General features: G+C 32.6%; 1 protein-coding gene across 1 annotated transcript in view; it reads right to left on the bottom strand.

Annotated features, from left to right (window-relative positions):
* Positions 1-13,353, bottom strand: part of LOC128999251 (uncharacterized) — a 132,755-nt gene that overhangs the window by 48,745 nt on the left and 70,657 nt on the right. The window contains exon 24 of the mRNA XM_054425650.1: positions 10,921-10,957. Within this exon, the coding sequence (XP_054281625.1) occupies positions 10,921-10,957 (37 nt within the window). The remainder of the gene's footprint in view (positions 1-10,920; positions 10,958-13,353) is intronic.

The raw sequence follows: 13,353 nt of genomic DNA, 5'->3' as shown, positions 1-13,353 counted from the left end.
TGTTTTGGGTAAGTTTATAGATATGCATTGTGTTTACAGGAATTAATCATAGTGGGGATGCCATTTACATCGAGACATATCGATTTAGTTAAAGTGATAAAACGAAGACCATGATAGTGGTGGATAAAGATTTTATTTGTTGAGCAATCGATATGAGAAGGAGATTCTTGTTAAACAATAACCTGGAAAACCAATACAACATAATGCACTGTCATCCCTCATTGGTATTGTAACTTACAAGCTCTGTTGTTCTTTACTCATTTTCAAAAACATATAAATTATAAAATAAGCCATTTTGTTGTTTATTTTACTGTTATGTATTGTAAGTGTATATATTGAAATAAATGGTTAAATAAATGTAAGTTGAAAAATGAGCCTTATTTTGTCACTAGTTTATTTACATTGATTTGAATCACATTTTTGAACTAACAGATGATTAAATTATTAATTGCATAACATTTGAAACATAGAGATACAACATTTACATTATTAACTGGAAACTATAGATCTATATTATTGTATGAACATAATTTCTGTATTTCATATATGTAAAAGCAATGAGACCATGCTAAATTACAGGATTCAATAACAAAGGAAGCTGATATTGTGCTATATACCTGAGGGTGTAAATATAGAGGTGGGCATTTCCATAGAGACCTAATGACGAATTAGAATGTGAAAGTTCTATGGTAGAAATATCAAGTATGCAAGAGTGATCATCAGAGGTAACATGGTCATCAGGCAATTCATAGAGAGGGGTCAGTCAGGTTGAACTAGTATATTGCAGTGATTCATCCAATATAGAAACAATAGTTACAAATAACCAGAACCAATTACTGAATATTGTAGTTACCAGTTTTCCTATCCTACTGTTAAAATATGAACCTCATTTTAATATGAGTTGGTGAGTTCATGCCCGGTAACATGAATGTAATAATGGTTCTAAATGTATTTATCTTATTTTATGGTAGATTTCACTATGTGTGCTTACTCTATGGTAAAATTCTTTGAGATCATTTAATATTTAACAAACTTAGATTAGTGAATAAATCATCAAAGTGCGATATAAATATGCTGGGTGAAACGTATTAAAACTTGCTTCCAGTTTATCTATTAAAGGATTGTCAAACGTCTCGGTTTTGCTAACTATGACCTGGTGTCCCGAAAAGGGCTCTTAAGACCATAAGATGACAATACATAAAGTTTGGACTATCGACTGTGATGTGAATTTATGCATACTTTGTCATACAAATTTTACACTATAGTATTTTTACGAGTTCTGACTGTGACTGTAATGTGAATTTGTGTGTATTTTATCACATAAATTTCACACTATTTTCACACCACTATTATGATGTGTTGTGCCTGCATGAGTGTGTTGAGCCATGAATATCATAGACTACCAAGCTATAAGGACGTATGCTAGAACTGATCTAACCTCTGCCAAACCCTGAATACGAGCCTGGAGGCACAGACTTTGGACCAAGGATCAATAATTGTAAATAGACAAACCTGTGTGATAGGATATAGAACACTGAAAAATACAAATGTTAGAAACTTTAGTCTTTTACTTATTTACCCTTACCACCCACTGTTTTGGAGGAAACTGCCTTACAACCAACATTATGAAGATTGCATTAATACTCATGATCTTGGTCATTATAAAATTTATCAAACATAAATCCGTATTTGTCATTATTCATAAACCTTTCCTTGTCTATTATGAAAAAGCTATCCAACACTGGTGGTAAAGACTTTTATATTGATGAAATGAAAAGTCATTATTAATATGATTGTTAAATATAAGGTTTAAAATTTATATTGCCTTGTTTGGATAATATTAGAAAATGTACGTTATCGCATAAATGTTTGCGTACTTTCTAAGTAAAAGCAGTTAATATTTTTATGTTGACCCATTGAGAGAAATTGTATACTATTTGTACTATAAAAAGTCTATTCATGCATATCAGTCCAGTAAAAGTTCTGTTACAATCCAGTCATAGGTCAGTCTCAATTGCATCCATAGTTTCTCAGTCAACCTGTCAGTAATTTGGTTACAGTCTGTTTTCTAACTCTTCATTAACCAATATTACATAACATTTTTTATTTAAAACACAATATTCTATAAAATTTTCATTGGCCAGTTGTTGTTGATTGTTATAAACAGTACTTGATATACAAACACATACGTTGTCATCAGTCAGGCGTCCAAACAATTAAAAAATATCGTTGAGAAGAAATCGGTTGTTGTATTTAACAACATAAAGGTCGATTCACAAACGGTATGTAATAGTTTAATCACGTCACAGTGTATACAACAACTGACTGTGACTGTGATGTGAATTTGATTAGTTGTGTGAAATGTGTGAAAATAGTGTGAAATTTTTGAAATTGCTTCCAGTTTATATGTTGTCATTAAGCAAGCGTTTAAAAATCCAACAATATCGTTGAGAAGAAACCAGCTGTTGTATTTGACGACATAAAAATCAATTCACACATAACACGTCACAGTTCAATCACATCAGTTACGACACAGTGTATACACCAACTGACTGTGACTGTGATGTGAATTTGTGTGTACTTCGTCACACAAATTTCACACATATTTCACACATTTCACACAAATATCATGATATTTGTGTGAAATGTGTGAAATATGTGTGAAATTTGTGTGACGAAGTACACACAAATTCACATCACAGTCACAGTCAGTTGGTGTATACACTGTGTCGTAACTGATGTGATTGAACTGTGACGTGTTATGTGTGAATTGATTTTTATGTCGTCAAATACAACAGCTGGTTTCTTCTCAACGATATTGTTGGATTTTTAAACGCTTGCTTAATGACAACATATAAACTGGAAGCAATTTCAAAAATTTCACACTATTTTCACACATTTCACACAACTAATCAAATTCACATCACAGTCACAGTCAGTTGTTGTATACACTGTGACGTGATTAAACTATTACATACCGTTTGTGAATCGACCTTTATGTTGTTAAATACAACAACCGATTTCTTCTCAACGATATTTTTTAATTGTTTGGACGCCTGACTGATGACAACGTATGTGTTTGTATATCAAGTACTGTTTATAACAATCAACAACAACTGGCCAATGAAAATTTTATAGAATATTGTGTTTTAAATAAAAAATGTTATGTAATATTGGTTAATGAAGAGTTAGAAAACAGACTGTAACCAAATGACTGACAGGTTGACTGAGAAACTATGGATGCAATTGAGACTGACCTATGACTGGATTGTAACAGAACTTTTACTGGACTGATATGCATGAATAGACTTTTTATAGTACAAATAGTATACAATTTCTCTCAATGGGTCAACATAAAAATATTAACTGCTTTTACTTAGAAAGTACGCAAACATTTATGCGATAACGTACATTTTCTAATATTATCCAAACAAGGCAATATAAATTTTAAACCTTATATTTAACAATCATATTAATAATGACTTTTCATTTCATCAATATAAAAGTCTTTACCACCAGTGTTGGATAGCTTTTTCATAATAGACAAGGAAAGGTTTATGAATAATGACAAATACGGATTTATGTTTGATAAATTTTATAATGACCAAGATCATGAGTATTAATGCAATCTTCATAATGTTGGTTGTAAGGCAGTTTCCTCCAAAACAGTGGGTGGTAAGGGTAAATAAGTAAAAGACTAAAGTTTCTAACATTTGTATTTTTCAGTGTTCTATATCCTATCACACAGGTTTGTCTATTTACAATTATTGATCCTTGGTCCAAAGTCTGTGCCTCCAGGCTCGTATTCAGGGTTTGGCAGAGGTTAGATCAGTTCTAGCATACGTCCTTATAGCTTGGTAGTCTATGATATTCATGGCTCAACACACTCATGCAGGCACAACACATCATAATAGTGGTGTGAAAATAGTGTGAAATTTATGTGATAAAATACACACAAATTCACATTACAGTCACAGTCAGAACTCGTAAAAATACTATAGTGTAAAATTTGTATGACAAAGTATGCATAAATTCACATCACAGTCGATAGTCCAAACTTTATGTATTGTCATCTTATGGTCTTAAGAGCCCTTTTCGGGACACCAGGTCATAGTTAGCAAAACCGAGACGTTTGACAATCCTTTAATAGATAAACTGGAAGCAAGTTTTAATACGTTTCACCCAGCATATTTATATCGCACTTTGATGATTTATTCACTAATCTAAGTTTGTTAAATATTAAATGATCTCAAAGAATTTTACCATAGAGTAAGCACACATAGTGAAATCTACCATAAAATAAGATAAATACATTTAGAACCATTATTACATTCATGTTACCGGGCATGAACTCACCAACTCATATTAAAATGAGGTTCATATTTTAACAGTAGGATAGGAAAACTGGTAACTACAATATTCAGTAATTGGTTCTGGTTATTTGTAACTATTGTTTCTATATTGGATGAATCACTGCAATATACTAGTTCAACCTGACTGACCCCTCTCTATGAATTGCCTGATGACCATGTTACCTCTGATGATCACTCTTGCATACTTGATATTTCTACCATAGAACTTTCACATTCTAATTCGTCATTAGGTCTCTATGGAAATGCCCACCTCTATATTTACACCCTCAGGTATATAGCACAATATCAGCTTCCTTTGTTATTGAATCCTGTAATTTAGCATGGTCTCATTGCTTTTACATATATGAAATACAGAAATTATGTTCATACAATAATATAGATCTATAGTTTCCAGTTAATAATGTAAATGTTGTATCTCTATGTTTCAAATGTTATGCAATTAATAATTTAATCATCTGTTAGTTCAAAAATGTGATTCAAATCAATGTAAATAAACTAGTGACAAAATAAGGCTCATTTTTCAACTTACATTTATTTAACCATTTATTTCAATATATACACTTACAATACATAACAGTAAAATAAACAACAAAATGGCTTATTTTATAATTTATATGTTTTTGAAAATGAGTAAAGAACAACAGAGCTTGTAAGTTACAATACCAATGAGGGATGACAGTGCATTATGTTGTATTGGTTTTCCAGGTTATTGTTTAACAAGAATCTCCTTCTCATATCGATTGCTCAACAAATAAAATCTTTATCCACCACTATCATGGTCTTCGTTTTATCACTTTAACTAAATCGATATGTCTCGATGTAAATGGCATCCCCACTATGATTAATTCCTGTAAACACAATGCATATCTATAAACTTACCCAAAACAATCCCAATAATTATAGCAACTTTCATTGCTCACTAAAATGCAATTGTTTGTAGCTACCCTTCACAATTACTTTCTCTTCTTTGCATAAAGTAGTTTTCATCTTTATTTTGTATTTTTATCAAAGAGTACAGTCACTACAAGAGTCTTATGTATACAAACAATTTATATACAATATTCCAAGTAAAGGTTGTTCCAGCCTGGAAGTATACAACATGGTCAGGGCCTTTAGAGTTTGCATTTTCATCTATTTTTTTATTACAGTCTGAGGCTCTGGCTGGATAGCTCATCATGATTGTAGAAAGTCAATGCTCCCTACTTCTACTTTGACCACCAAATAGACCCCCGACATGACATAATAATGCAATGACATAATAATTTGTTATTATCGTTGCTAAGTTAAACTACCAACTACGATTAGCAAGATGTGGGATTGTGTGTTGTGCCATGCTAATTTACCAAACACATATTAATCAGCACAAAGTACAATAACACATAATAGTTCAATGGATCTATGCTGATATTGGTGATAGGGGTTGAGCTCATCACAACCCAAACTTCCGATTAAAGAGGCATCGCATCCGACATTAATTTTAAGTCCTAAACTGAAAATTACAATTTGCTTATGTTCAGAGGCAAAGTGGATACCATCTAGCATCTTAGGAATGAGCTGGTCACAACTAAAAAGAAAACCCAGTCTTTGCACCACGCATAAACTGTACACAATTCACCACTTGGGACGAGAAGCAAGCCTGCAATAATACTGTGGAGCAGGACTAAGTTTAAATAGTAAATCCAAGTCCTCACATAAGGTAAAAATATAATTTCGGCACGAAATATTTGCCTGATTCCTTGGTAATAAATGTTTCAAGACCCTAAAATAGTTGAGTATAAAACATATTTTTTTTCAATTTTTCACAAATATTTAGTCCAAACTAGGAAAAATCCAATATTTTACCAGAGGTCCCAAGACTACATGTTTATTGCCATTTAAGGCAATTCCAGCAACACGTTATATTTATAAATATTTCAAACCAACTGGTGCAAATCTCACATGATACAAAGATTAATGGGGATTGGAAATATTTTTGGAGATGGACATTTGCATAGAAATGTATAGAGAGTAAGCACGATTTTTAAATGTGGCTTAAAATCTCCCCATCTTATTCTCATAGGTAAAACACCAAAAAACACCTCTTTGTCCTATTCTATCTATTGGCTTGAGATACAGAAAAACAGTAAATAAACATTTAAGCACACTACATAGGTTTCAACTTTTGATAAAAAACAATAATACAACATAAAAATCAAATACTATTTTAACATTATTTTAAATGAGTACAAATAAATCAAACAGTTATCATGAAAATGTTATAAGTCTATACTTAATTCCATTATTTTAAAAGTCCATTATAAATGTTCTAAATTTGTGATTTAATCACCAGACATCCCTATAACTCAAAAGAATTATATTATTTTATATGAGTACAAATAAATCAAACCGTTTTCATTTGTATGCCAATGCATTGTAATATAATATCAGCATTAGTAAATAAAGGTCTGCTTTATTGTTTACAAATATTCATATCTCAAAAAGGCTTGATATACAACAAAACAGCTAAAATTCCAGCCTACGTACTACATGGCCTTCTACATAAAGCATAAAAAAGTTTAAAAATTTAAAACCATATACCAGTTTCTTTTGTATGTAAATGTGTTATAATATAATTTCAGCAATAGCAATGGTTTCAAACTCCAGGTGTTACCAGCACGGCACTGTCGGAGGCATGACGATGTTCAAAGTGATGCACCTCCTATCACTTACATGTTTGTCTAGCTTCTAATAAAAATATTTATAGCATGAAATTTATGTATTAAAATTCTACATGAACTACTGTTAAATACAATATAAATATAATTTAATTTGTGCCAGTGTGTAATTATTAATTATGGAAAATATAAAAAGGTTACTTTGAGTAAACATGAAAAAGTAAGTAAGCGAGGATTTTTTTTATTTTTCAGTCAGAGAAAAACTTTCAGTGGAAGAAGTATAGATGATTAGATGTTCCTCAATTTTTGTTTCAAACATTTTTTCATAAGACTTTTAGTTTGTCATCGCTGGGGATCAGAAGTATGCCTATGGGTTGGGAGCGCGTCCGAGTTCACGTGCCGAGAGCCGGGTTTTTAAAAAAAGTGGCCAAAAAAAGCTCTTCATTTCCAGACATGTTTTTCAGTATTAATAACATTTTTTTACCAAAAAAGTGGCCCCATATAGCCTCTAAAACGCCAAAAATGGGGTAAAATCATCATATTATAGCTATTTGGGGTGTTTTTTCGCCAAAAAATTTCAAAAGTCCTAGGTCCAAAAACGCCGAAAGTGGGGTCATATTCTGGGTTTACCACTACTCCTGGATAAATTGATATACTAAAAAGAAAACTGAATTAACACTGTACTGAATTTCTTAGTAATCATTGAAAGAGACGATTTGCAAACTATGGAAATATAGGAAAGTCATAGAACACCACCAAGGGGAAGAAATAGAAATAATGTGTGTTATAAACACTAAAAAACAAAATCAGCTTTTGAAATATGATAAGATATTTGCAAGAAATTTTGATTATATCGATCTGTTATGTACATCTTTAGTATTCCATAATCTTTGAGTCGAATCTTTTATAGTCATAAAAAATATGACTGTTATTCGTTTTAAAATAATGCCTGTAATACTTAGCAATAATTGCTCGATTTCGAGCAACAGGGACACTAGTACTTATTTAATACGCAAGCAGGTTTTTTTGTGACAATTACTCCTCCGAAACTACTGAACCAATTGACATGTTTTTGGTGTCACTGGAAAGAGCGTAACGTGAAGTTGTGCAGGAAACTTTTTTTCTAAGGAAATAATTAGAGAGTGAGGCCCTGGGGCCCTTTAAAGTTTCGTATTTATCCATAAGATTAACATGGAAAACAAAATTTGTTATGGAACTCCAGCTGTTGTCAGAAATTAAGAGTGAAATATTTATTAATGGTATCCATGGTAACAAAGAACAAACCCACAAAATTAAAAAATGTAAACAAACAGAACTAACTGTCAAATTAATTTTGATTTCAACACAGCTGGTTCAAACATATTAAATACTGCATGATTATTAGAACAGGAACGGTAGGGATCATAAACAATTATCAAATATGTCACTCGCCCGAATCATTTTTGTCTATGCCCGAATGTTAACATTTAACATTGATTAAATGGAACTGTCAAACTATATGTTAATGCCATTAGTATGGAATTCTTTCAACATCATTTGTTGATCGAGTTAGTTTCAATATTTTTGAACTGCTGTAATAATATTTTACAGGAAATAATTGTTAGATAAATTCATGGTATAAGTAATTCAGATTCTTCAATCTTTGCTGTTATTAAAATTGTGTTTCCGCAGCAAACCTTCAGACTAAGCGAATTTCCATTTACCTGGCTTAATTAATACTAGGGTTGCTTTCAGAGAGGTGAAAACCAGTTGAGCGGAACAAACGTGATTTGAGATTAAATATCGATTTCGATGCGGTTCGATATATCGCTTATTAAATTCTGATTTCTAACATTGGCTGTTTCTAATCAGCTGGCAACACATATAGGTTCCCAAGAAAGTAGTCACCGGTCAGTATCCCTCCGCTCCTTGTTTATGCTCCGCGTATTGAGAAAGTAGTGAGAAAGTTTTCTCGATTTGCAGTGAATTCCGCGCCTTAAAAAAATGTTTTAACGGTATTTTATGGTTCATTAAGATCATAGGAATGGCTTAAAAACGTTTAAAAGAAAAGTCTAGAAGGTTCAGAAATACCTTATGGGTATCTTGTTTACATTTTTCTTGTAAACAAAAAACCTGTCATGGCTACTTTAGTCCCATAAGCCTAATGTTAAAAATTGGAAATTTTAAGTTCGTTTTAAATTGCATTAGCAATATCTAATTGAAATTTGTTTGTTTAAAAACCATCTCACTATTAGTCTAAGTAATTTTGTTAAGTTTTACTAAAATGCGTTCAGCCGTTATTGAGTGATGTTTCTCTATTTGTTGCATTGAAGTTGATCCCAAAGAGCTTCGCTCGCTCCGCTCAACAAAGGTTAGTTATTCCCTTAAAATGGTCATTTTTTCCTATCTAAATAATATTAAGTTAATTTTAATATGAGTACTAAGGTTTGCTGCTACAGGGAAGGTAGGTGTGATTTTGTTGAAATGTTGATAGCTAAGTATGATTGTTATTGCTTTGCAAATCCTGTAATACTTTACAATTGCTCGAATTCGAGCAACATGTACACTAGTTAATATTAAAAACCTGTTTGATTAGTTAGGGTTACAGATAAATTAAGATAGGCTACTTAATAATACAACGTTTACTATTAAATTAAAACTGAAAAAAAAGAAAATATATCTGGCCATGGGGTAAAAGTCCGGGGGTATAATTCCGGCCCGTACACTCTAGGTTTTTATAATTTGATGCGTTCTGATTAAATTCACAACCGTAAAAATATGCGTTTAGTTTCACCTTTAATCCATCAAACTGATGTTGTGCAACTCGAAAGTTCGCGGCCGGAATTTTACCACCTGGTTTGTGACGTCAGTTTTGCCCAGGGGTAAAATTCCAGGGGGATAAAAATCCGCTACACCGATTCGTTCACTTCGTTCACTCATCTATCAACAGATAAACTTTTATTTAACTAAAGTGTGAGTTAAGTAAACGAGGACTCCAATGTATGAATCTTAGTACTATTAGTTTTAATCTAATAGAGAAGACTTATACTTCTATACAATTTACTGAGGCGATGGGATGGTAGAAAATGAGTGATATGAATTCGAACGGACCAATCAGAGGTACTCTTTGTTGACCTCTGGGCGAGCTGGTCTAGTGGAAGAGTGTGGATCTTCGGAGCCCCAGGTCTCAGGTTCAAATCCCGCCAATCACCAATCGACTTTATACATATGGTAATGCCGCAACCCTCTAGAACTACCCTGAGAAGATGTGAAATAGTTCTGGGCTAGAACCTAGCGTTTTTGGATGTGAAGGTGGACATATCTACCACCAATATTCCCACTTTAGTGTAGCAAGAATCCCTAATAGTGTAGCATATTGTTGGAAAGCTTATAAAATGACGCAGTTTTTAACATATTCCAACACTTTCTTGTATACAGGGTGGGAAAAATGCAATAGACCATTGTTTTTTTTAAATTATTATCAAACATCTTAATTTTTATCTTTGAATCTATTTACAATGGAGTTTTTTCAACTGATCCTCCATCATTTATCCATTATTCTTGTTCAAAATTTAATGTAGAACACGAAAATGACATTATCTACTCAAATCCATATACAGGTAATTGAGAAATCGCTGTACTAAGTTTAAAAGCATGGTTATTTTTTTAAAACATGAAATAATTTTTTGGGAAGCTAATTTTTAGACTTGGAACATTTGATATGCATCATCACACTTCATTTACTTTGTACTTACACCAAAAATGTTGGTCACACTGAGTACCAATCACCCTGTATAGATAGCAGTAATGAGCTGATGGAGTAATTCATAAACAATTTGGTCTCTATTCATAAGTTTGTATCTTAGTAAAACCAGTAGGTCTGAAACATTAGCTTTCAAGTAGCGTTAACTTACCCTTGAATGAAGGGTTTTTATCCAGCAAGACCCCTTCCTGAAAAAAAAACATATAGCATTGTATGAGAGATACGGTAGGTCACGCAGTGAAGGTCTTTAAATAAACCTACCTGAGTAAGCCTACAACCTTTAGCTCGCTTGATGTACAGTACGTGTGTGACCATGGTCGTAAAACTTTATATACATGTGTTTCGTGAACTGTGTTAATATGTTTTGTAAATTGTGACAACCACTTCTGTGGGCAATGTTGAGACCTGTGACAGCGACTGAAGATGCAAACGCGTCTCGCAGGAGATAAGAATTTTGGACACCTTAGGCTACCAAAAAGGTAAAAATATTGATTTTAAATAAACATTGTTCATCGGTGTTTTACTGTTATACGAGTATGTTAGTAAAAAAACTAAACCCAGAGAAAGGTTTTACTTACGATTGACTTAAGAACAGGTATAGCATAACAATATTGAAATTATCAAGGTTAGGACCATTACTGTATATTGTAATGGTCAGTATGTGCATTAGTCAGTATTTATATATTTAATTACGTTAGCCGATTCTTTGCGTCAGAATTGTGGGAAGTCGTAGAACGACGAAAAAGATTTTAAATTAAAGGTCCCTATCCCGTAATGGCGAGAAAAATAGTGAAATTCCAAAATTTTTAACACAAAATAAGATATACGTAATTGGACTTAGAATGGCTGAAAAATAATGAAGTTTCAAATATTTTAACGGAAAATTTAATAAAGAGTATAATAATTTTAATAATTTACCTGATTAAAACACTTTGTTTTTTATTTTAAAACATATGTTCGCGAAGTTAACAATAGTTACTTGTGTAACTAGTGAGCAAAGTGCAGCAAAAGCCTTTTGCACTCGTGTTACACATTATATTTTTCCTACAGTCACTATAAAGCATATAAATAATTAGTCTTTCAAACACTATACAGCACGTTTTTAGGTTCAGCTGCAACACAAATAGGTGCCCTAGAGAAAGTAGTCCCCGGTCCGAATCGCTCCGCTATTTTTTCCTCGGCAAGCAATGAGCTCCGCAACTTGAGAAAATAGTACCGAATATTTTTGTAATTTGCAGTGGTTTCCGCGCCTTAAAAAATGCTTTAAAGGTATTTTCTTGTGTATTAAGATCGTAAGAATGTTTTAAAAACGATTAAAAGAAAAGTCCAGAAAGTTCAGAAATTCTGAAAAGAGAACATAAACTATAAACACGAAATGACAGGTTAAATCGTAGTTATAATAGTCAATCAGCTGCTCATAGTATTATTATCTTTAAGTGTTGCCAACCTATTTCCAAGCGTACACGGATTACGTGCATAATAGAACCACGCTTATTTGTGTTGTTTCGTTGGAATCCTGATGTGCGCCAAAGCATAAACCGTACGACAAAGTATAAACCGTACGACAAAGTATAAACCGTATGACAAAGTATAAACCGTACGACAAAGTATAAATATGCAGCAATTAGCGGCTTTCTGTACTATAAACAGTACAAGAAAGCCAACTTTGTCGGGCGACAGTAGGAAAAATTATTTTACTTTTTTACATTACTTCACATTTAAAGGTTATTGTTGTGTTGAAGGAATGTTAAACAAAATAACCACACTGACTAAATAATCAACGTTTCAAAATTAAATGGAACCCGTCTGCTTTGTTTTTATTTCAAAAGATATGTTGGCGATGAATTCTAAACCTTTTTGTAACATTTAACTTGACGCTTATTGTAGTGTTTAATTAATTGGTTAATTTTGTATGAAGTGGAATAACCGTAATGGCTACTCTAAGAAAATAACCTGGGAATAAAGATGAAATAGGTTCGTACAGGCAATAATGTTTTACTAAGTAATTAATATGACACGTTCCAATGGGCGGAAAAATAATACTGTCTGGAGGAGAGTATAATCAGGTGAGGAACTGCCTGTTGTTCTAAGGGAAAAAGTTTGAAATAATATAGCCTAGCATGAATAGTATAGATTGCAAAGGGAGCATCTATATATAACAGTAAACCTAGAGTTAGTTTCCATTTCTTTAATATGCATGTCAATGCTGATGAAAAGTAATTTCGTGATTTGTTTCGATGACTGGGTAATGGAACCCCCACCAGTGACAAAATATTTAAGCCAATCAAACAAAATGATAACTAAAAATAGGCTTTACATTCGTCATACCAGCTCAAATGGTGTAACTACGTGTGTTACGGCCGTTTCGGCAATACGACAGTCGGCACCTTGCTCGGAACGGGAACATGTCAACATGTTGCATTTAGTACGACAGGCTGATAGTTTTTGTGAAATGTGTAAATTTAATTCGTATTGCTCTTGAGTGTTATGTGTTTTAACATAGATAAAACAGGGACTATGTATTATGTATGGTTTTAACTTCAACGACGCTACTTCAGCCGAGATTTCGATGTCTGACGATGGC

Source organism: Macrosteles quadrilineatus, unplaced genomic scaffold, assembly GCF_028750875.1.
Source record: "Macrosteles quadrilineatus isolate MER2022 unplaced genomic scaffold, UCM_ALF_1.0 Scaffold_8__2_contigs__length_117827958, whole genome shotgun sequence".
NCBI classification, from domain to species: Eukaryota; Metazoa; Arthropoda; class Insecta; order Hemiptera; family Cicadellidae; genus Macrosteles; species Macrosteles quadrilineatus.
The sequence above is the reverse complement of the archived record's forward strand: the minus strand, read 5'-3'. Positions and strand labels throughout refer to the sequence as shown.